At 39.2% G+C, this 21,804-nt stretch overlaps 2 protein-coding genes across 2 annotated transcripts; one reads left to right on the plus strand and one right to left on the minus strand.

The window, feature by feature from the left end:
- Window positions 1-505: 505 nt before the first annotated feature.
- LOC103354298 (uncharacterized) lies at window positions 506-19,317 on the plus strand. Its single transcript, XM_008277623.1, has 18 exons — window positions 506-655; window positions 3,469-3,620; window positions 4,656-4,816; window positions 5,392-6,533; window positions 8,504-8,643; window positions 8,872-9,025; window positions 9,113-9,190; window positions 10,062-10,094; window positions 10,279-10,347; window positions 10,528-10,617; window positions 10,790-10,884; window positions 12,426-13,065; window positions 13,181-13,415; window positions 15,792-15,903; window positions 16,061-16,220; window positions 16,359-16,472; window positions 17,503-17,589; window positions 18,958-19,317. The coding sequence occupies exons 1-18, from the start codon at window positions 506-508 to the stop codon at window positions 19,102-19,104; spliced, it is 3,759 nt and encodes a 1,252-aa protein (XP_008275845.1). The 3' UTR covers window positions 19,105-19,317.
- On the minus strand, window positions 19,304-21,627 carry smdt1b (single-pass membrane protein with aspartate-rich tail 1b). Its single transcript, XM_008277174.1, has 3 exons — window positions 21,425-21,627; window positions 19,750-19,908; window positions 19,304-19,561 (listed from the first exon to the last, which is right to left on the minus strand). The coding sequence occupies exons 1-2, from the start codon at window positions 21,584-21,586 to the stop codon at window positions 19,771-19,773; spliced, it is 300 nt and encodes a 99-aa protein (XP_008275396.1). The 5' UTR covers window positions 21,587-21,627; the 3' UTR covers window positions 19,304-19,561; window positions 19,750-19,770.
- Window positions 21,628-21,804: the final 177 nt, after the last annotated feature.

Below are 21,804 nucleotides of genomic sequence, written 5' to 3' on the forward strand. Positions count from 1 at the left end.
GCATCAGACATTTTTATGTGATATAGATTATGCAGGAGGAGTCCCTCTATGTAAACTCTATACACTGGTGTAAAGGTACCCAGCAGTAGTGGTGTGTGCTTCAGCTCAGTTCATCAGGACATCTGAGTAACTGTGCTCACTAACACTTGTAAAGAGATATTACATTGTGAGTGACATGGAGACATGACTCACTGAGATCTATTTATAGTAGCAGCGAAAAGTTGTTTTTTTTAAAAGCGCTGTTCTTTTGCTTATATGCAACTCATATAAAGAAACATAAACCTTTAATCTCTTACAGCCTGTCTAATTGTAAACAATTCAGCTGTTTTGATGATGGTTGTTATTCATATTATGCTAATAAACTGAGCCAAGAGCCCACCAAGAACCTCATGGGAAATAAAACCACACCAGTTCTATTGAAGCCAGTTAATCAAAGGCTTTTTTAGTGCTACGGTGCCTGAGGATACCCATCCACTGATGACAGAGAAGACTCAGCAGGATCCACATGGCGCCCCCTGCTGAAGATTATTACTGCCGCCAGTTCAAGCCCAACTCCTTTGACCCCTCACGCTGCAGCTCCTGTCTGCGACCAGATCACATGCACCTGAGCTGCCCCACTGCAGCTACTACGCAACAGGAAGATCAACAGGAGTGGGTACGTAAATAAATCCATGTGTAGTCCACCTAGGACTGTATTTATCACGCAAGGATTATACACATGAAGTGAAATGTTCGTGGATTAGAGTTGGATAAGCAGTTATCAGGTGATCACACAATGATCATTCAATAAACCCCACAATCTGTAGTTACTGTTATGATGAGAGTTCTCACCAACAAAGATGCAGCAGAGGGTAAAAGTGAGGAAGGGGCTTCAGTGATTCATACAATTTTCTTAAAAAGTAACAAGTGCATGAAAAAAAAGAAATATTGAGCAAATTCCTGCTGTTTATTGTACAAATTGAGGTCACAAGTGCATTGTGGTTATTGTACCTGTAACACTGGCGTGTGTGAAAATCTGACCACTATCTATATATTGCTGTTTTTAAAATCTCCTTCACTTCACGAATAAAAAACAACTTCTGGACTGTAAACTTGTCACACTGAAAAGGTTTTGCCAAGGATTTGACCTGCAATTTACATCTTGGTGAATTTGCCATTTTAATGACAGTTCTTGCCTACCTGTGTGCAAATGCTGCAGCCAGAATACTTCCCCCATCACAATTTTTGAAGGGACAGCTTTGCTGCATCTTCCATTTTGCTCTGCCAATATGGTAATGATTGCTTTGAAGAGACAAACAGATTTTTTTCTTCTGTAGCAGAATGATAATGAGGTGCAACCAGACCCTTCTGTGCTGCATAATCGTCTGACTGTGCAAGAACTAAAGACATATTAGAAGCTGGTATCATACAAATGTTGTTGAAAAAAAAAAATCATCTGTACTTTTTAACTGTCAACATATTTAACACTGAAATTCTAAATGCCAGTCACAGTATCGATCACATTGTATTAAATATTCACATTCTTCATTAAACAACCTAAAACACAAAGCAACTGTGTGACCTCTGCTTACCCTGAAACTACCTAACATTTTAATATCTTATACTGATTTATTTGAAATACAAACCTTGTAAAAAAACTTATTAAAAATACATACAATGGGTGAGTACATGAGATCATTCTAAAAGAGTGAGGCTACGGGTAGCTAAATTTCTTATTTAACAATTCTTTCATCAGTTTTTCTGAATTTTTTTTCTGGGAATTGTTTCTCACCTTCTACAACAATTTGACCTGTCCTACAAAACTTGCTATAAGGAGGTGAAACTGTTGTGATTTTAACAGTCAAACTATTGCTACTTTGTGAGCAGTTAAAAAAAATAAAATAAAAAAATCTATGTCTTACCAAAACCCTCTTCTAAAGTCATTTTTGAACCTTTCTAATACTCATTTTAGAATCCTAACAACTGCTGTAAATACATACAGGACATGTCTGAACTAATCATGTGCATCCACCAAACCACAGTTTTGACTCCTCTTTTCTAAAATCTATAGCTAATGACAGAAAACATAAAATGATAAACAATGATATTGAATCATTTTTAAAAAACAAACAAACTATATAATATTCTAAACACAGGTATCAAAGAACGTGGAGCTGCTCCACAGCTGTATTTTTAGTTATTAGCATCCTAAATGATGAAATTAGAATTTAAATGAGATTTTCTTATTTCTTGACAAACTTCATGTTTTTCTGCAGCTCATTATTCAGCCACAGTCAGGTTTACGTGACCGGTGTATGTGGATACACTTGCATAACTTTTATGAATCCAGGTGCATCAAGATTGCACAATACACACTGAGGTTAATTGCCGCTGACACTATGACGAAAAGGGTCAGGTGTTTTTTAATGACGCGCTACCACTGAGTACAAAGGATGTGATAAAACTGCTCCACCAGTTGGACACCGAGCTGATGATGTCAGCCTCTGACACAGTCACCAAGTGAAACTACTGAGGAGGTGGGAGAAGGAGAGTACAACAAGGTGGCATTTGATTCTGTATGATTAATTAATGAAAGCTCATTAGAATCCTTGTGGAATGGGTTTGTAATCTGAAACGCTCATGTCAAATGCAGGCACCTACCCCCGAGCAACACTGTCCCACTTACATCAAATTTTACAGTGAAATATCCCTCAAAAACTAATTTTTAGTGAAAGTTATGACACTCATGCAGACCTTACTTTGATCTGAAAGCAAAAGTCGCTATATGACCTTTTGTTAACCTGCATCCAGCCGAGAGATCAGGAGTTAAAACGAGCAAAACCTTTGCTATCTGAGTGGTAATGAGAAGTAGAACTGTGAGAGGGATCAAGATAACGATGAGAAAGACACCGAGTGGGCGGTTCTAGTAATGCAAAAGCACTAGAGCAATGAAATAATGATGAGCATGACCCGAGACTAGCTTGAGTTACGTTCTGTGCAGTCTAAATGTATTGGCTTAGCAAGGGAGGAGAAGGAAGGTTTAGAAGGAGAAAAGCCACAAGACTTGACACAAGGTTTGACAAAAGGACAGTGAAGAGTCTAAGTAAGTTAAACATGTCTTGGATGTTACTTCTTTTATATTCATGCCTGATGGGTAAGTTTGAGTTGTTTGTTCAGCTTGTTGGGTAACAGACTCCAGCCACCACATGGCTGTTGTGTTAATCTTTTCTGTCAGGGTCATGATGTGGTGAAAGTGATTCTATTGGTGCATCTTTATAAAACATGATAAAAATGTGAAACGTGCTCTTTTGATAACAAGAATGGTAAATGAGTAATTTACAGAATCAAGCAAATAAGACTAGGTTGTTTGAATCGCCAAATATGAAACAGTAATGTTTCATATCTAAATCCAGTCATGTTTGATTTGAAAAACTTCTCTCTGAATAATCCAAAAGCTTAAAAATGTATTTCTGTGCTGCACAAAACCAGGATGCAGATGACGATTATCGCACCCCGTCTGAGGTGACCACAAGTGCCAGTAGTGATGACGTCAGTGGCAGTTGGACCTACGAGTGGAGTCTGGTACACCGCCTGAGTCCTGAGTGGGAACTTAATATCGGTGACACTGACATACAATCCAGGTGACTGTATCATGTAGCCTGATTTTAGAAGCCATTTTTTTAACCAAGAACTGTTCGATATCTGAATGAGCTGTTCAAGGACATACAGTAGGTTGATTATACATAAACCTTTACTAAAAATAGCAGTTGCTTAGCTGGGGAGCTGATTATGCAAAGGCCTTCATGACTTACCTTAACATTGGATTCAAGATTCATATCAAGATTCCACAAAGTTATTTTAAAGTCCAGCATAATTGAAATGTGATTTCTGGACATGTTTATATGAAATTTGTTGATAAAAGTGCACTTTGATATGTCAATGTTATGTTTAAAGCTTATTCTGCTTCCCAAGTGGCCAAAAAAAAAATCAGTGAATGCTGCTTTAGAAAGCAAAACTTAGATCTTGATAGGACCAAATATAGTATTCAATGTCCAGGAATGTTCCTATATAAAATGCTTTGTGAGGCTTCATATTAAATGACGGTAAAGAGCTGATGTTTGTCCAGCTTTCTCTTGATGAAGTGCTCACTCTATGGCATTCAATTAACCATCAAGATCATCAGAAAGGTTTCTCAGATTGAGTCATTATTTAATGTTGCTTCTGTACTAGCATCAGTCAAATAGAGTGTGAGTGATAGCAGGTTCTCCTCCTGTGGTTTTAGTTTTGTTGTCTGTTTTGCACAAATTTAAAGTTTTTTTTTTTTTTTACAGTTTTACTTTTTTTTATTGTATTATATTATGAATTGCAGTAATGCATTTATCCGTCATCAGTATGGAAGCTAGACTTAGATTCATTTAACCTGTGTTGTTCTCAGGACCAAATGAAAAAATAAAACTGTGATGGAAATAATATATTATTAAAATAATGTGTGAAACCCAACATTGAAGCTCCACACAATAATTATAGCATATTGAGGAAAGAGGTTAAAATATGCTGATAATCAGACTGTGCAGACTTTCTTTAATACATTTACCATGGACGCACACTTGTTGAGGTACACTTGTTTATTCAGTTGTCCATGTGTTAAAAGTTGATTGTGTACTAACCTCCTCCAGCTCTCCAAATCAGTCGGACTGTTCAGAAAGGGGCAGATCCCTCAGCTCAGACTGTGTGGCCCAAAGAGAAATGACACGACTGGACCCCTCTCCTCCCCAAGGCACTGAAAGCTCCTGGATGGATGAAAGAAGGGGAAGAGACAGGTCTCGCCGGCCGTCAGGTCAGTTACACATAGATACAACAGAAATGAGCACACCCCTTTGCAATGTCACTTAAAAGTTACAGCATTCAAAATTGTCTGAACTCTTGTTAACTGTCAGTTGAACTCCGGCAACTGGGAGTCATCTTGTCAGCCAGTATTTTGGTGTATCCACAGGCATTCATGATGCAGTCTATAAATGTCATCTCCCCAGCATCTTTTGCATTCATGCAGCCCAGCATCATCACACTCCGTCTGTGCTTCACTGTCAGGACTATGCATTCACTGACAAGGTTCATACCAAACACTCTGGACTCCATCAGAGCCAAACAAAACTTGCATTTTAGGGGTGTACTCTCAATGTTGTGGGTACACCCCTGTAGTCCTTAAGTATCATTAAGAAGATGGTATACTATCCTGTTATACTGTACTATTTCCTTAAGTGCACAGCCTAACATCTTAATTTTGACCTTAGTTATAACTAAGCTGTATCATGATCTTTTACACATAACCAGTGCTAGAATGATCCTCAATGATTCTTTCGCTCATACTTTTAGCCAGTTGAAGTATCAGGGCAATGGTTGTATGATATTCAGAGTCCAGAGGAGACAGGGGTCAGGAGAGCGGCTACTTCTCTCCAGACAGAAGAGGTGACGGTGAGCGGCAGGCGGAGGAGGTCAACAAACGTCCACATCGTTACTACGAGAGAGGACATCCCCTCCCAAGCAACTATGTTCTTGAGCCCAAAGCCTGCGTCCCCTACAGGAACGTCAGCCTCGGATTGCCCTCCCAGAGAAGAAACCCAGAGACGTACATGCAGGAAACTTGGAGAAGTGAATCCCCTCAGAGGTACACATATCACTCTAACTTTAGACGAGGAGCTAACTCAGAGAGAAATTCTCCAACCCGTCACAGCTCTGTGAGTCCTAACCGCTACAAGATGACTGACACACCTGCAGGACCTCGGAGAGGAAGCTCCCTCTCTAGGAGTCAGGCTCAGTCTCATGCCTCATCTCATGGTTCCTCTCAGCTTCTATCACATGGCCCTTCTCGCCATACATCAGGCAGGTCCAGTCCGTCTCGCAGGTGGGGGTCCGTCACTTCTCGCACCGGCTCCCCCTCTAGGGCCACCCCTTCACATAGACGCACAGACTCTTTACTTTTACAGAATGGTGATTATGATGCTCAAAAGGGATGCAGCCGAGAGTCAAGGAGTCCATCACAAGCTTCAAACAAGCACAGTTTGGACTCTGAGAAGTTGTATAGAAATCTGGAGTCTATCTCCCGCCGTGGTTCCTCAGCTGTTCAGCAAAACTCACATGAAGGATCTCAAGCATCACTGCGAACCAGAACATCTGTCAACAGCTTGGCCAACACTCAAACTCGCAGCAGCCGTGAAGTATCCCCATCCAGGAACGGCTACAGCACCCCCAGCCACACCCCACAGAAGGAGCCCTACTCCAGAGACAGTAGACTGAGTCCTTGCCAAGGCTCCTGGCAGGGGTCCGCTCACTCTTTGCTCAGCCTCCCAGCTTCACCTGGTTCCCCTTCATTGAGGCGGGTTGCAAACTCTCAGCTCCTTGGCGGATCTCTGTCACATGCTGCAATCACAGAAACTGATAAGGGCAGTGAGGAGAACAATATGGTCAGCAGTGACAGAAGCAGGAGCAACATAAGGCGAGGCATGGAGGCCCTGCTGATCCCTGAATCCAAAAAGGCTGCAGTAGAGGTTGAGGAGGTACGTGTATCAGGTTCTATTTAGCCATGGTAGAAGGAAATTGTTAGTCTAGCTGTTACCTGGGTCACCTTGCCCTTAGGCTAAACTGTCTCAATTATTATCTATTGAATGCACTGAGATGGAACTGTGTGCAGTCATTCATGTTCACCAGAGGATTAACCCTAATCAGTATGGTGATCCCCTGACTTTTCGTCTCTTAGTATAATTGGCAACTATTAGATAGGTAATCATTAAAACTGACTCACATTCACAAGCCTCTTTAAGAGCAATTGAATTATAAACATGAAGTGAAACTGTAACTTCAGGGTTCCCAAAATCCCTAAAATTAAAAATACAATCTTGACATCCCAACAGAGTGCTACGTCTTTTTCAGAATAGACCAGAATAGAATAGAATAGAATAGAATAGAATAGAAGAGAAGAGAAGAGAAGAGAAGAGAAGAGAAGAGAAGAGAAGAGAAGAGAAGAGAAGAGAAGAGAATAGAATGCTTTTTATTGTCATCATACACAAGGTACAACAAAATTAAATTTATCAAGCAATTCAATTTATTAATTGCTTAATCTGTTAAACTTGAATTTGTTCAAACAGCCACGTCAGCACCCGTCTCACACACTGCTGCGTGTCGCCATGACCAGCGCCACCATATATAGTTTGAAAAACTATTACATCAGTATTAAAGTTTTTTCCAGCCTGTAACACTTTTCCCATAAGCCTTAAGCATGTCGGGGCTAAACATCACAGCTAAACAAAAGTAAGTGTAGAAATAGGTATAGGAGATAATTCTGTAGAGAGTAAAGAAGGAATTGGTGAGTTATGAATATGGACAAAACCAAGTTCAAATGATGTACCCACGCTGCATGCTTGCAGTCTGTTTCATAAAGCTGTATTTTTTACTGCGCCCACAAAGTAATTGCTAAAATCACAAAGATTTACATTTTTTTGCCCTTTGTATATATAGTGTATATACCTCGCCTTTTTAATTTATATATATTTTATTTAGTTTACATTTTGTATTTTCTTGCTTTCTTACTGTCACTCTGATGTTGATACAAGATATTCTATCCATCCATCCATTTTCTATACACCGCTTAATCCTCATTAGGGTCGTGGGGGGCTGGAGCCTATCCCAGCCGACTTAGGGCGAAGGCAGGGGACACCCTGGACAGGTCGCCAGTCCATCGCAGCAAGATATTCTATTCTAATATATTCTATTCTTACAGCTAAGGTTGCAGCGGAAGTTAGAAATGTACTCCAAACACTTTTGTTTAAACAACTAACAGTGTTCTCAACAACTTTAGCTGTGTCAGTGGTGCTAATTAGCAAATACTAGTTTGTGTTTAAAATCAGTGGTGGAAGAGGTATTTAGTAAAACTACCAATGCAGCAATGTAAAATACTCTATTACAAGTAAACGTCCTTAATGAAAATTTCTACTTATGAAAAAGAACATAAGTATTCGCAGCAAAATGTAGTTAAAGCGTTTAAGTGAAAGTCATTATATATGACATCATTAGTTTATTAATACTGAAGCATCAAGCAGCAGAAATGTGAACATGGCTACACATTGCTTTTTGAAAGATGTCCACAACAACAAAAAAAAGTCTTAAAGGTTAGAAACTACTGGTTTAATCTTTAACAATGTGCTATATTTTGAAAAGCTGGTTGTATTATATAATGTCTTAATCTTAAAAGTGACATACAATGAAGATACTCAAGTAAAGTACAAGTACCTTAAAAATTGTAGCCAATGTTACTCTAGTAAACCGCTTAAAATCAGCTTATGACCTTCTCAATGTAAACATGCTAGCATGCTAAGGTTAGCCTTGTCCCTTAGAACATCACTGTGCTTGACTACAGCCACACAAAGCTGCTAGTCAGACTGCAGATTGTACTCTTGCTATGTTTTGTGTCAGAGGCGACTCTCCATATCACATATCATGTTAACTGTTGATAAATCTTTGTGAATTTGAGGTGATGATGACCATGGAGGACTACATAATGCTGGCTGACATCCCGACAATCCAGCTGGAGTCAGAAGAAGAGTTTCCAGGACTGAGGCGAAGGAACCAGAGTCCCAGTCCATGCAGGGATCAGAGACTCAGGACAAACAGGTTGGTGGTCTGGTATGCTGCACAGGATCAGGACATGGTGTATGAACTCTGCATTCCTGTTTCTTTACATTACTTCTTTGGCAGCAAGGAGAGAAGTTGCCTCACAAAGTGCTCTTGAAGTGTTAAAAGAGGTGACTGTTCAGTAAAATAAGAAACATGTGCCTACAGGCTGTTTCTGTGTTTGTCAAAGATTTAACCATTCAGTATCTCTTTTATGTGGTTCTGAAGGTATCAAGATGAAACTGACATCTACAGTTCAAGACTTGAGCCAGACGACAGGGGGAGACACAGAGAAAGAGGAAGAGACAGACGAGAGAAATGTCGGGACTCTGAGAACGGAAGATTATCTCGAAGACAGTCAACATCATCTCTTCATGCACAGGTAGGATGCAAGAACTGCAGACATATTCACCATTAATGATCACTTCCAAGCATACAACGAAAGCCCCATCTGTTTATTCCATCAAAGACCTCAGCTAACCAAAGTGAGAAACACAGATCTTCCAGGATAAAGGAGCGAGTTCCTCTTGAACGCCCGCAGACTCAGGTGAGATCAGTCTTATGACTTCCTGCATCTGCACAAATCCCATGAGTATTTGTAGAAACATTTTTACATTCAATTTAAAGTAGCTCCTGGATTTTTATTTCAGTTCTATTCCCCTGGGTGGCCCTCTGACAGAAACACCTTGCAGGAAAAAGCCATGACTTTGCGCATTCTGTTTTAGGGCAGCATTTGATTTATCGTCTTTATTAATAGATTCAAGCATGGTTTTAGCCAGTGGGTCCTGCAGTGTCAGTGCTGCTTCTTCATGCATGAAACTGCTGAGTCAATGCACCCGGAACAAACCACAAAACAAAAATGTTCAAAATGTTATTTGTTAACTTTTTTTTTTTTTTTAGGAGTTCACAAACCATTTCCATCCATAATAACAACAGCTATGTGTGATCGCACTTTTGTGACTTCCTTATTTTTGCTTTACATCATGTATTTTCTCTCTCTTGCCCACACAACAAATATTGGACATAATGTCGTGTATGGTGAGTATTTTCTGTTGTTTACTGCTAACACACTCCAACAACACCTGCTTGCCTTCAAGCTATTCTAATAATGCTCTTTGGTTCCTCTTCCTCTTCCTGTTTTGTGCTGTTTTACGGTGGAGATCACAGTTATCAGAAACTACAATTCTTCCTTTTTTATGTTCCCATTCTGCAGGATACTTCCTATTTTTCATACTTCTCTGTCTTGCCTGCCTCTCTGTGCATGCTTCAGAACACTATCTCAACAAAACACGTTGGTCTGCTATTGACAGTTTCCGTTTCCTCTAGTGTCACGACCAAGGAAGAGACACAAACCACAGCAGCATGCTTTTAAACAGCCTGTTCTTAATCCTTTAATTGCAGATGCGACTATTTTGAAGGGATGGATTTCCAGACTGGATGAACATGGCAAGGTGAATGGATGTTATTGAAAATACTTTTTCTGCTATAAGTCAGTTCTATGCTAATGTATGTTGTAACTATAATTTTATGCAGGACATGACTCATCCCTTAAAGCATCTGTGATGCTAAAGAAATAAATTTGTCAGCTTTGATGTGCATGCCACCAATTTAATTTATTGCCGTTGTTTTCAACAGTGGAGGAAACACTGGTTTGTTCTGAGTGATACTTGGCTGAGGTTCTACAGAGACTCAGAGGCTGAGGAGGTATGAACTGATATGTGACAAAAGTAATGGAGAAGACACTGATTCAGAGTTTGTTTCAAATATAGCAAATATTGAGTTTACACAGACACAAAGAGATTTCATTGGTTTTCTGAAATTATAGTGTGTTTTGGCTGTAGCCTTGTTTGACTCCCCTAAATTTAAGTTCTTTTTGTGCTGCAGTCTGATGATGTGGATGGAGAGATCGACCTGACGTCCTGTGTGAATGTGTCAGAGTGTGACGTTGAGAAGAACTATGGACTCCAAATACAAGTGTGTATTTACAGCATTTGTGTTTTGCTCATTTATTTGGACAGTCATTTAGAGACAGTTAAATATTTGGCTGCTTCCTGTTTGTGTGTGTGTGTGTGTGTGTGTGTGTGTGTGTGTGTGTGTGTGTGTGTGGGTGTGTGTGTGTGTGTGTGCTTCTTTTGATCTCCTCCAGACAAAAAGAGCAGTGTTCACTCTCTCTGCTATGACGTCCAGAATTCGGCGGAACTGGGTAAAGTTACTAAAGGAGGCGATCCAGAACAACCCACAGTGAGTCAGACGTTATACTGGACGGCAGCGATGGAAGAAGTATTACAATACTTTACTTAAAAGTAAAAATATTATTACAATACTGTAAAAAAAAACAAAAAAACAACAACAACACAATTGCAAGTCCAACACTGAAAATGTTACTCATGTGAAAGAACATAAGTGTAATCTGTCAAATGTACCTAGATTACTCAGTGCAGATACAATTTGAAATTATAAATATTTTTTGTTAATGTATTTAATTAAATTTTACTCTTGTAGTTGGTGAAGTTTGAGCAGATTGCAATAACTTTATATACTGCTAGGTTGATTAATTTATATCAGAGCAATATAACTTGAAAGAAGAACGTATGTTCAATATGTAAATTCTGAATTTGCAAAGTAACTGTAGCTGCTAAATGAATGTAGTTGAACACATAGCATTTGCCTTGGAACTGTAGAGTAGAAATATAAATGACAAGTATATTACTTAAACAAAGCACAAGTGCTTTAGTAAATCTACTCAGATACACTAAGCTATTGTGGGGAGTCTACCATATGCTATTATTGGGTAATACATTTTTAAAAGCATACTTCCGCAACGCAAAACTTATAAAATGGCTTCACTTGCTCTACTAAATTTAATTTAAATTCAGTTCAAACATGGTTTGTAAAACAACAAAAAAGAAAAGAATCATGACAATTGTACACAAAACTACTTAAAAATTTAGATTTTATGTCAATGTATAAAACAGGTAAAAGCCAGTTTTAACTTTAATCCACGTTACCAACCGTGTCTATTACTACAAAGACAAGTTATGTCAGAGTTCACCGGCCGTATAATTTGGCTCCTAACACGTCTTTGTATCTCTGAAAGAAGATCATAAATTAAACTAAAATTGTTAAGGTTTACAGCTCTTTATTGTAGATAAGGAAGTTCAAGGATGTGTCTAAAGAGACACAGTTCAATCACTGGGATGCTTTTCATTTAGCAGAACAATATTGTGTTGTCATATCCATTCAGAGCAGTTATAGAATGATATTTGGGCCCTTGTACAATGCCCATTTTCATGTAATACCATTTATATAAGGGTACAGAGTACTGTGGAACAACTGAATTTTCTGTTTTCTGTTTATGAAACTCCTGGCTGGCTCTTGGTCCCCTGCTCTACAACCCTAATTAAAAATTCCTGAAATTGGGCCTGTAGAAGTTGACGACAACAACAAAATAAAAGTTGCCTAAAAGTTGAAAAGTTCCTATATTCTGGAGCTTGCAGTTACAGTACTGTTTAAGGACTCTGTCATGGTTTTAATTAATTAATCATATAAGTTACGCACAAATTACAAAACGCTCTACACCTGATGTTTATCATGCAGCTCTGGTATAATACAGTAAAATCCTCAGTTGAATTCAAATCATTCCACACAGCTGCACATTTCTGAACACTGTGAAGAAATGCAGACAATGTGATTGGGTGGTCTGCCTTCAGTGAATCCCCTCTCTCGTCTTTCTCCGGATGTGTAACTCTATCGTCCTGCTTTTCCCTCACTCTAAACCTCAGCCAATCAGACAGCGGCAGTGAGAAAGAGAACCCCCTCTCCCAGAGACCGTCGTCATGCCAACCCCCTGCTCGGTTCACCTGTAAGGATTCTGGCTATGAACCTGCCACATCCATCTCTACCACCACCACAGCTGCAAACCAGGCCGAGCGTCGCCACCAAACAGCCGACGGAGATCCGGGTGTAGACTTATCTCCAGCCAGTCATAGAGGAGAAGGGGAGGGCTGGGACCGTGAGCAGGCAAAGCGACTGGAGGAAAGGAACAAGTGGTTTGAGAAGGACATCCTATTTAGTGAGATGGGCAGCAGGTGGGACTCCATGGAGCTGAAAAAGGGGAGTGTACCCGTGCCTGTTATTGAAACCATGGACTTTGAGGTCAACAGAAAGTGGACAGAATTTGAGACGATGTCATTCAGGGACATGAGCGCGCAGTCTCTCATTGGAGCCCAGGTTTATCAGTCAAGTACCCAGCAGGTGTCAGAGTCTCCAGTTAGTCCCCAGACTTTTCACTCAAGCCCCGAAGAGGCCGACCATGCTGTCACCGGTTCACGCACCAGTATAGTGAGCTCAAAGGAGGCTCCTCCATCCATAAATAGTGCCTATACCATTCAAACTAATACAGCTGAGGCTCTTCAAAAGGAGGTAAGAAAGAACCTAAAGTGGCACCAGTGCAAAGAAATTATGTTAATATCCAAAAGCGATCTGCACCTCAGTCTTTTCCCTCCTCCCTTTCCTCCCCCATACATCCATCTTCCAGGCCGTCTCTCTCCGAAAGCAGGTGGAAAGCATTAAGAGGGAGCGTGCAGCCATGGGCATAGAGGTGGACAGTCCCTGTGGCCCCGGGGCCCCCTGTAGGGCCAAACTAGAAGCCATGGAAGTGGCCCATAGGAAAGCACTGCAGGAGCTGCAGGAAAAACATGCGAGGGAGGTGAAGGAGCTGCAGGAGGAGAGAGACAGGATGGTGCAGGAGGAGAGCCAGGCAGCTGCTAAAGGTAACAAACAGTGGTAACTACAGGTTGACACATGCTTCTTATGAGTACATTTTCTCTGTAGGGAACAGCCTTTTATTGTATTTGCAATTATACTTCAGAATTTTGGACCACAGTTCTCAACAATAAAAAGATCATTCTTCATACTTGCAAAGACAGTTGTATCATAAGACTTGAGTCCTAATTCTTTCCAGTTTCTATCTTTCTAATACCTCAATTATTCACTATAATCTTTTCAATGGTGCCCTGTGGTAATCATTGGTCATTGTTAATATCTGGTTATTTATTTTGATACATGTTTCAATACAGCAATGTAAAAATACTCCTTTACAAGTAAAAGTCCTGCTTAAAAAATCCAACTAAGTAAAAAGTACATAAGTATAACAAGCAAAATGTAGTTGAAGTATTAATGTAGAAGTAGTGGTTTGGTCCCTGTGATACATTATACTGATATATTACACTGGGTTACAAAAAAATATTTTTTTGAAGGTGTCTAGGATTTTTTAACTGATTTAGGACATTTTAGCAATGCTAAATCCAAAAATGACATCTACTTTTCTGTATCAGGTCACGTTTTTATGCCAACTTGATTTTTAAAAAAAACACAACAAATGATTTTGTCACTAAATTGATTACATTTTTTGATATTAGCGACTGATTTATTTTAGTATTTTTCATATGAAATCAGATTTTAGGGGACATTTTTCGTTTTGTAATCCTTTTCATAAGCTAAATGATCCAAAAATTGATGAGTGTCAACATTTGTAAAGGTAAATACAAGCAAATTGCATGTTTCATCAAATCAAAATTTTGGCCTCATTGGGCAAAACCAATGTAATATTTGGATTCAGCACATTGCAATTGTCCAAAATCAGCTAAAAAAAACTTTGACACCAAAATGGGTGTAGACCAGTGTTATTATACAGTTTGTAAGCAGCATGTTACTGGTGTAGCAGCTGCAGGTTGAGCTGCTTTGAATTACTTTATATACAGTTTTATTTTCAGGGAGAGCAGATAATTCTCAGGGCTCATCAGATAAGGAATGGTAGAGGACAGAAGAAAAAACTAAATCCTGAGATAGAAATCCGTTTTAGGTTTTTAATCTTTTTTCTTTTTTTTTGCCAATAACAACTGATAGACATCTAAAATGTGACCCCAACTTAATGCTGCTTTTCATCACATATCAGAAGCCAAAAAGGCTGGAAACCACTGATTTAATCTTTGACATGCTGGGTTTTAAAAACCTGTTGTATTATCCAATATGTAAAGTCTTCATCTTAAAAGTGACTTGTAAAGCTGTCAAAATAAATGTATTGGAGTATGAAAATACAATATTTCCCTCTAATAGTGGAGTGGAAGCATAAAGAATAAGTTAAATTCTTAAGTAATGTACTTAGTTGTATACTTTCTGGCTGTGACTTCCTCTAAGCTACTTAAACGAAGCGCATTGATTATTTTGGATAGAAAATATCGACAATAGAGAAGAGAAAATATTTAACCTTTTTACTTAGTTTGTAACATCGTAATGTAATATAGAAATATGTGGAAAATGGCAAATTAAAGTAATAAACTTGTAGGGAAGCTCCAGATGTTGCACAACAAACTTGTAACTCAAATATATTCCTATTTTTAAATCTTTCCTAATTATTTCTAAGGTCTTAGCAAGTGGGCTGCAAGGTGACGCAGTTGGTAGCACTGTTGCCTCGCAGCAAGAAGGTTGTCGGTTCGCATCCCGGTGTGGATCCGAGATCTGTCTGAGTGGAGTTTGCATGTTCTCCCCGTGCAGCGTGGGTTCTCTCCGGGTTCTCTGGCTTCCTCCCACAGTCCAAAAATATGTTGAGGTTAATTGGTGATTCTAAATTGTCTGTAGGTGTGAATGTGAGTGTGCTTGGTTGTCTGTCTCTAAGTGTGGCCCTGTTATAGACTGGCGACTTGTCCAGGGTGTCCGCTGCCTTCAACCTGAGTCAGCTGGGATAGGCTCCAGCCTCCCCGCGACCCTCGTGAGGATGAAGCGGTGTATAGATAATGGATGGATGGTTTTAACAAGTAGGAGCCAACATACATATATCTGTATATGTATACATCCATGCAAACTCCAAGCAGAAAGATCCCAGTGCCCGCACTGGGACGCGAACCGGCAACCTTCTGCAAGGCAACAGTGCTAACCAACTGCGCCACCTTGCAGCCCTATATGTATACAGTGTCATGCTTTCTTTTAAACTTGCAATTTATCTTTTCTTTTGTAGCTGTATATTTAAAAATCATGAAGCCCACTGGTGCCTTGTCCTTGGCCTCTTGTCTCATAGAACTGTGTTGTTTTTAAAGCTGAGAAGTGGACTCAAATAATTTCCTAACTAACTAACTAACCGTTCATCAAAGCTATGGAGGCACTGAGAGCAGCTCACAGAGGGGAGCTGGAGAGACAGCTGGAGAAGGCCACGAGGTCGTCTGGAGGAGCAGCACACGTGGATTCTTCATATAGAGGACACATGTAAGTTTATTGTAGGCCCATTGTTGTCATGCTAATAACAGCAACTCCTTCTCACAAGCCTCGCTGCAGGCTCTAAATGTTCTACAGTTGACCATGATCCCTGGCATGATGGGGCCCTTATAAATTACTCTACAATTTGTGTGTTTGTGCATGTCAGGCCCCAGGCGGACGTCTTGCACAGTGAGTTAGATATGCTGTCAGATCGCTACTCTCAGAAGTGCCTGGAGCTGAGTCACACCGAGCAGAGCAGCAAGAGCCAAGAGACTGAGCTCAGCCGCAAGGAGAAAGAGCTGGAGCAGCTCCGAAGAGAGAACAAGGTTTCTGTACATGCCTTTAAAAAAAACAAAAAAAACAAACTGAACGCAAAACCATCTAATAGAAAGTGAAATGAATACCAAGTACAGCTACAATATATTTCTTCAATACAGAATTTGAGCTAAAAATATCTTTTTCAGGAGCTTAAGGCCAAGCTGGCGGAAGAGATCAGTCGTATGCGTTATTTCATCACAGGTCAGAGGTCGGATGTGGTATCCTGTAGCAACACGGAGTGCACTGCTTCAGAACTAGAGGTACCTGATTGTAAAAGTCTGGCTGTTATGCAGCTTCTTAAACTCTTGCTGCATCCCTCCCAGCTTTATTTATTGCAACTGATTTAATAATTTAGGCTTGAAGGAAATATGTTGACATTAACGTCATCACAGGGAGCTACAAAGCAACACCTGATGTGTTGAGGGATTCTGAACCCACTTTAATGAAACTAATGGATCAGAGCATTCAAACCGTTTTGTCTTGTATCCTAGTAATGTCTCCCTGCAGCAGCACTGTCACCTGCTTCTTTTTTCTTTTTTAAATGGCCTAATTTGAGTTAAGAGTCTTTGGCACGATGCAGCAGATACTGCCACCTACTGGTTGAATTGTGGCACATCTTTCTTATTGAGCACATCCAATTTCACTATTCCTCCGAAAATGTTGAACCAATGGTGATTCTCTATTCATTTGTGAGAATTGTTATTTAAAGCTTAAAACACTTACCAATTAATTGATCTGTTGAATGACAGAAAATTCATTGGCATTTCTCTGGTTGATTAGAACTGTAAAATGAATATCTTTGGGTTTTGGGATTGTTAGTTCAACAAAACAATTTGTAAATAGTACATATACTTTTGCACCTGATGGACATTTTTACACAATTTTCTGCCAAGTCACTGAGTCTGAGGCTTGCAGAAATTATAAAACACATTTTAAAGCTTTATTTCAATAAGTATTATATTATTGTCCATTTGGTTTACTTTCCAATGCTTCTATCTGTTTATTTTACCCTCAGTTCCTCATTTTTTTTTATTACATTATTGTTAAATATTGGATTGTATATTATTCTCTGTGTCTTTGTGGCCTGATTTCATTTCATTTGTATAGATCTGAACTGTTTTATCTTGACTTTCAACTATGTAATTCTGTTCTGAAGTGTTTCATGATTATTTTAATTAGAGGAACATAGCAATGAGGTAGAATACTGATTTTTTAAAACAACTTTTTGTTGCAGTTGTCCACATTTCATTTAACCAGTAAGATTAAAAGGTCATACCTTATGTCTTTCAGACACTGCTAAGAGCAAAAGAAAATGAGGTACAATATCTTAAAAAAGAAATCAGCTGTCTACAGAATGAAGTGCAATCTCTTACTAAGGTATGTTTTGTGATCTAACCTCTTACATCCTACAATGCAGCAAACATCTGCATCCGTGTAGATTCTTAGTCATCAAGGCCCTCGTAATACTAAGTGATTCGGCAGAGGGCAACTGGACTTCTCTTTTTGGTTCTTTTTTGGTTCAAATCTCATCCAAGAGGCTTCTTCATTTCCAGTAAATATATGAAAGTCACACATAATATCTCATTACAGAGTTGTCTTGCGGAAATCAATTTCTAATAGTCTCCACTGCCTCAGATGTAAATACATGTAAAAAGTGAAGTGAAATTAAATGATACCACAGTTTCATTTGATGTCACTTCACTATTTATCCCAATGCACTTCAGACCCAACAACACGCAGAAACAAAAACGGGTTCACCCTGAGGATCAAACACCCAAACACAAGTTGAACAACTTTGTATATGCAGTCAAATTCAGCAAGCACTGCATGGACCTGTATAGAGAGAGGAGACTAAACAAGGGTTCCACAAGCACAAAGTTTAACAGAGGAGACCCAAAACCTCAGCTCAAGACTCAGATATTCACTTGCATCTATACAATAAGGGACACTCCTTTGAGGACAGCAGTGTTCACAGACACAGAAAAGCGTACTGGTTTGAGAGGAGTTGAGGAAGCCATCTATTGTTAAACTGAAGAGGAGGGGGTCTATGACACCACTTATCAGGTACTTACAACACTGTCTTGATATGACTCACAAGACAATTTTACCACCAATAAACACCTTGAGTTATACGTCACCTGAGTTTTACAACAAGTCTTAAGAGTTGTAATGTGATCATAGATTTAGAAATGTATCCCTGGGGTTTTTATCCTGACCTCTAAACATAACCTAGCAACATACAAAGATCCCAGATCATTTAGAGGAAAGCTGCCGTTAACAAACATAACTGGCAGGATAACTCGGCTAAAAAGGCTACCCAGTTGGGTCAACTATTAGAGTAAGCGGGCATTTTGATGAAGGTTATCAGAAGCTAGGTAAGTTTCCTCAACTCCTACTTAAGCAGTTCTAGAGTCCCTGTTACGGTGAGACTCAGGCAGGGTAACCCAATCTTAGAATGGAGAGCTGGACCAGTAGTCTTATTCCTGGACTTACCAACGACCTAGCAGGTCATTAATGGGGCATTTGCCATGTGATTTGGGGGTTACAATAAACACAGACACTCCAGTCAGGTGAAACTAAAGAAGCGTCTTGAATAAGAAGTGAAATGTCTTCAAGAACCAAAAACAGAAGTCATTTTCTACTGAAGTGTATAGGACTATTTTATATTTCTCTCCTAAATATTGCAAATTCAGAACTTTAAACATCTTGACATTAATTTGCCTGCCATGTTTGTTCTTATTCTAGGAGAAAGACGCAGCTTACGAGCGTTATAAAGAGGCCTATGTAGAGCTGAGTGACACGAGGGGTCGTAGCCAGTTGGAGATGGGTTCCCTCAACGAACATTTAAGACTGGCCAACGCTGCACTTCAGGAGGGAGCACGACACACCTGACCAATGAAGACAACCCTTTGAAAGTTACTTGAAACAACAAACACCAAGCAAGCCAATATCAAAAAACTGCTAAATAAAACACCATTATTACTTTACAATAATAATAATAATATGTGTTGTCGTGACTGGATATGTCTTGGAAGAGTCAGTATAAAAACTATGGCAACTATTGACTGTTAAGATTAAAAAACAACAAGTGTTTTCCACATGTAATCAATTCAGTTTATTGAGTTGGCACACACAAACATGCAAACAAGAGTGAAGGCATAAAGTAGTTTTGATAGCCTCACATGATGATATTTCTGATAAAATCTTTAATTGAAAATATGATAAGTATCAGAGGAGAGAGGAAGGAGATGGGTGGAGGTAGAGGGGTGTATTTGGAAGTCAAAGTGTCCCATCTTCCTCATCTTCCCCATGCCAGCTGGTATGCTCTCAGTTAATAATGTGAAGCACCCTGTGGATGTAAATTTTAGGAAAACAAAGTCATCTGTTACCAGTTGTCATGACAGTAAACATGCAACAAACTGCACCCTTTAACATGCAGCTGACACACCCTCTAAACAGGATAACTGTGCATAAAAGGTCCAAGCAGAGATGTTTAAACATTAAATAAGGTGTGGCTAATGTACACTTTGACTTTACCATGTATTTTCCGAAGTTAGCTCAATCGTCATCATCGTCATCCTCGGGAACAAAGATGTCATGCTCTTCCAAGAGAGCGGCAAAGTTCTTGCTGATCAGAGTTCCCACGTAAAGGAAAGGCACCACCACTACTGTCATGCGGAAAAGACCAAAAGGTGTCTGAAAAATTAAAATATATGAAATGTTATGGTTAAATCAAGGTCCCCATGTCAGTTTGCTGTAAAGCTCTTTGTTCTAGCTTTATGGCTATGGGAAACTGTTTCCCCAAAATGCAAAAACAGGACCTTAATCATCAGAGGAAATGTGATGGACATCGCCTAAACAGTATTGTGGATCATCTCCGACAGCCGTGGCACAGATAGATTTAGAGGACATTTGGAGAAGCTCAGCAAAAAGTTATTCATAGCACACTTTACCGAATTTTTTCTAAAAGTTTGTGTACCATATTTATGTAAATTATGAGGTTTGAAACTGTGAATTTCAGCTATCTCAAAGCATCTTTAATTGAAGATGACTGGACTAGAAAACACTGGGGCTTTACAATGGATTCAGTCCCAGTTTGAAGAGGGCCTTGGTGTAAAAACTAAGTGTAAACATAATTGCTGCATGGCCAGTTCCTATTGTAATGTATGCTTATAATTACATCACTATGGTGGACCAGATTGTATACCAGCAGGTAGAGATACAAATATTGTGAGGTGAGATCACTGTTATTTATATAGCACATTCATAGCAACGACAGTTGGGCCAAAGTGCTTTACAGAAGAAAAATAAGATTGCTGTTATTAATTAACCTGGCAATTATAACATTAATGCGATTAAGACCCTATACTGGTATATATGGTGTAAATTTGCTTAAGAAATTTTAGCATTAAGGATTAAACCCTACAACAACAAAAAAAGGAAAATACAACTTAAGCAACGTACAATAAATATTAAAGCTTAATCCTATAATAATAATAATAATAATAATAATAACTACAAAGATTCCCACAATTAATTTGGTTATGACCCACTGCTGAAACAGTGGGAGGAATGTCAGGTTGCAGGTTATTCAGTTCCAATTATTTGACTTATTTAATTCAGTATGAAGTCAATCGATCCAGAAACTATTTTGTACTTTCTTTTCTTTTCTTTTTGTAATTTGGCCCTTGCTCTGTCTTTAAAAGAGTTTCTCCTGTTCTATTCCAGTTCCGTTGAATTGCTGCAGGAAGGCTGATGTGCATTTAAAGTAAGGGATAACATATCTCAGGATATGTTTCATTGTGATCTGGACATTTATCTTTCCATATACCAACCACTTCGACAGTTCCTGCCTGAACAACACAGAACAGTGCACACCAAAAACGGGAGTCATTAGGTCAAATTATTACGCACTAAAGACAACAATTTTTTCAAGAGACAACCTCCTAATTGTTTATTTTTTACAAATGCCTATATTAAACGTCACCTAGAATCAAGAATGTGTCATGATTTTATAAAATTAGGGGTAATTACTTCCTGAATTGCGTCGAAGTCTGTGTAAACACGCGTTTATTGGCTGACTTGAGGAAGTCAGTGAGTATCCTGCCTTTCTATTGGCCAGCGCTGCTGTCAATTCAGCACTAAGTCCCGCCTCCTATGTCAGTCAAATTTTCTTGTCGGTTTTCTCGGTAGCGAAGGCAGAAAAACTCACTTTATCCGGTTTCGGGAGAATTGCTCCAGACGGCGTAGAAACTGCGGTCCTACTTTGAGTCGTCCTGGATATGTTTGATGTTTTCAAGCCGTTGGTACGGGTCAGGATCTCCGTATTTCTAGTGGAGAGTCGCAGCGGCAGCCGCAGTAAACTGGTCGCCATTTTTCCAGTATGTGTGAGAGATCATGGGTGGGACTGGGATGACTTATATGGGCGTGACTTGCCTTTTGAATGAAAAATACACCAACAATAATACGTGATATCAAAACATCTATTTAAATCTAATTAAATGCTGTATTCAAACCAACTGCCATGTAATCTATTTCTTTTTTATTATTATTTCGAACTTTATTTACAAAACAAACAAAAACAACAACAAA

Source organism: Stegastes partitus, unplaced genomic scaffold (assembly GCF_000690725.1).
Source record: "Stegastes partitus isolate 25-593 unplaced genomic scaffold, Stegastes_partitus-1.0.2 Scaffold3, whole genome shotgun sequence".
NCBI lineage: Eukaryota > Metazoa > Chordata > Actinopteri > Pomacentridae > Stegastes > Stegastes partitus.

Bases quoted from the DNA above. Each gene is read 5' to 3' on its own strand.
- LOC103354298 (XM_008277623.1), top strand. From the start codon at position 506: ATGGCGCCCCCTGCTGAAGATTATTACTGCCGCCAGTTCAAGCCCAAC. The intron at 4,817-5,391 runs GTCAGTTACACA...TATGATATTCAG, and splicing joins CAGGTCTCGCCGGCCGTCAG to AGTCCAGAGGAGACAGGGGT. The intron at 13,066-13,180 runs GTAAGAAAGAAC...TCCATCTTCCAG, and splicing joins CTGAGGCTCTTCAAAAGGAG to GCCGTCTCTCTCCGAAAGCA.
- smdt1b (XM_008277174.1), bottom strand. From the start codon at position 21,586: ATGGCGACCAGTTTACTGCGGCTGCCGCTGCGACTCTCCACTAGAAAT. The intron at 19,909-21,424 runs GTGAGTTTTTCT...TTAATTTTTCAG, and splicing joins TTCTCCCGAAACCGGATAAA to ACACCTTTTGGTCTTTTCCG.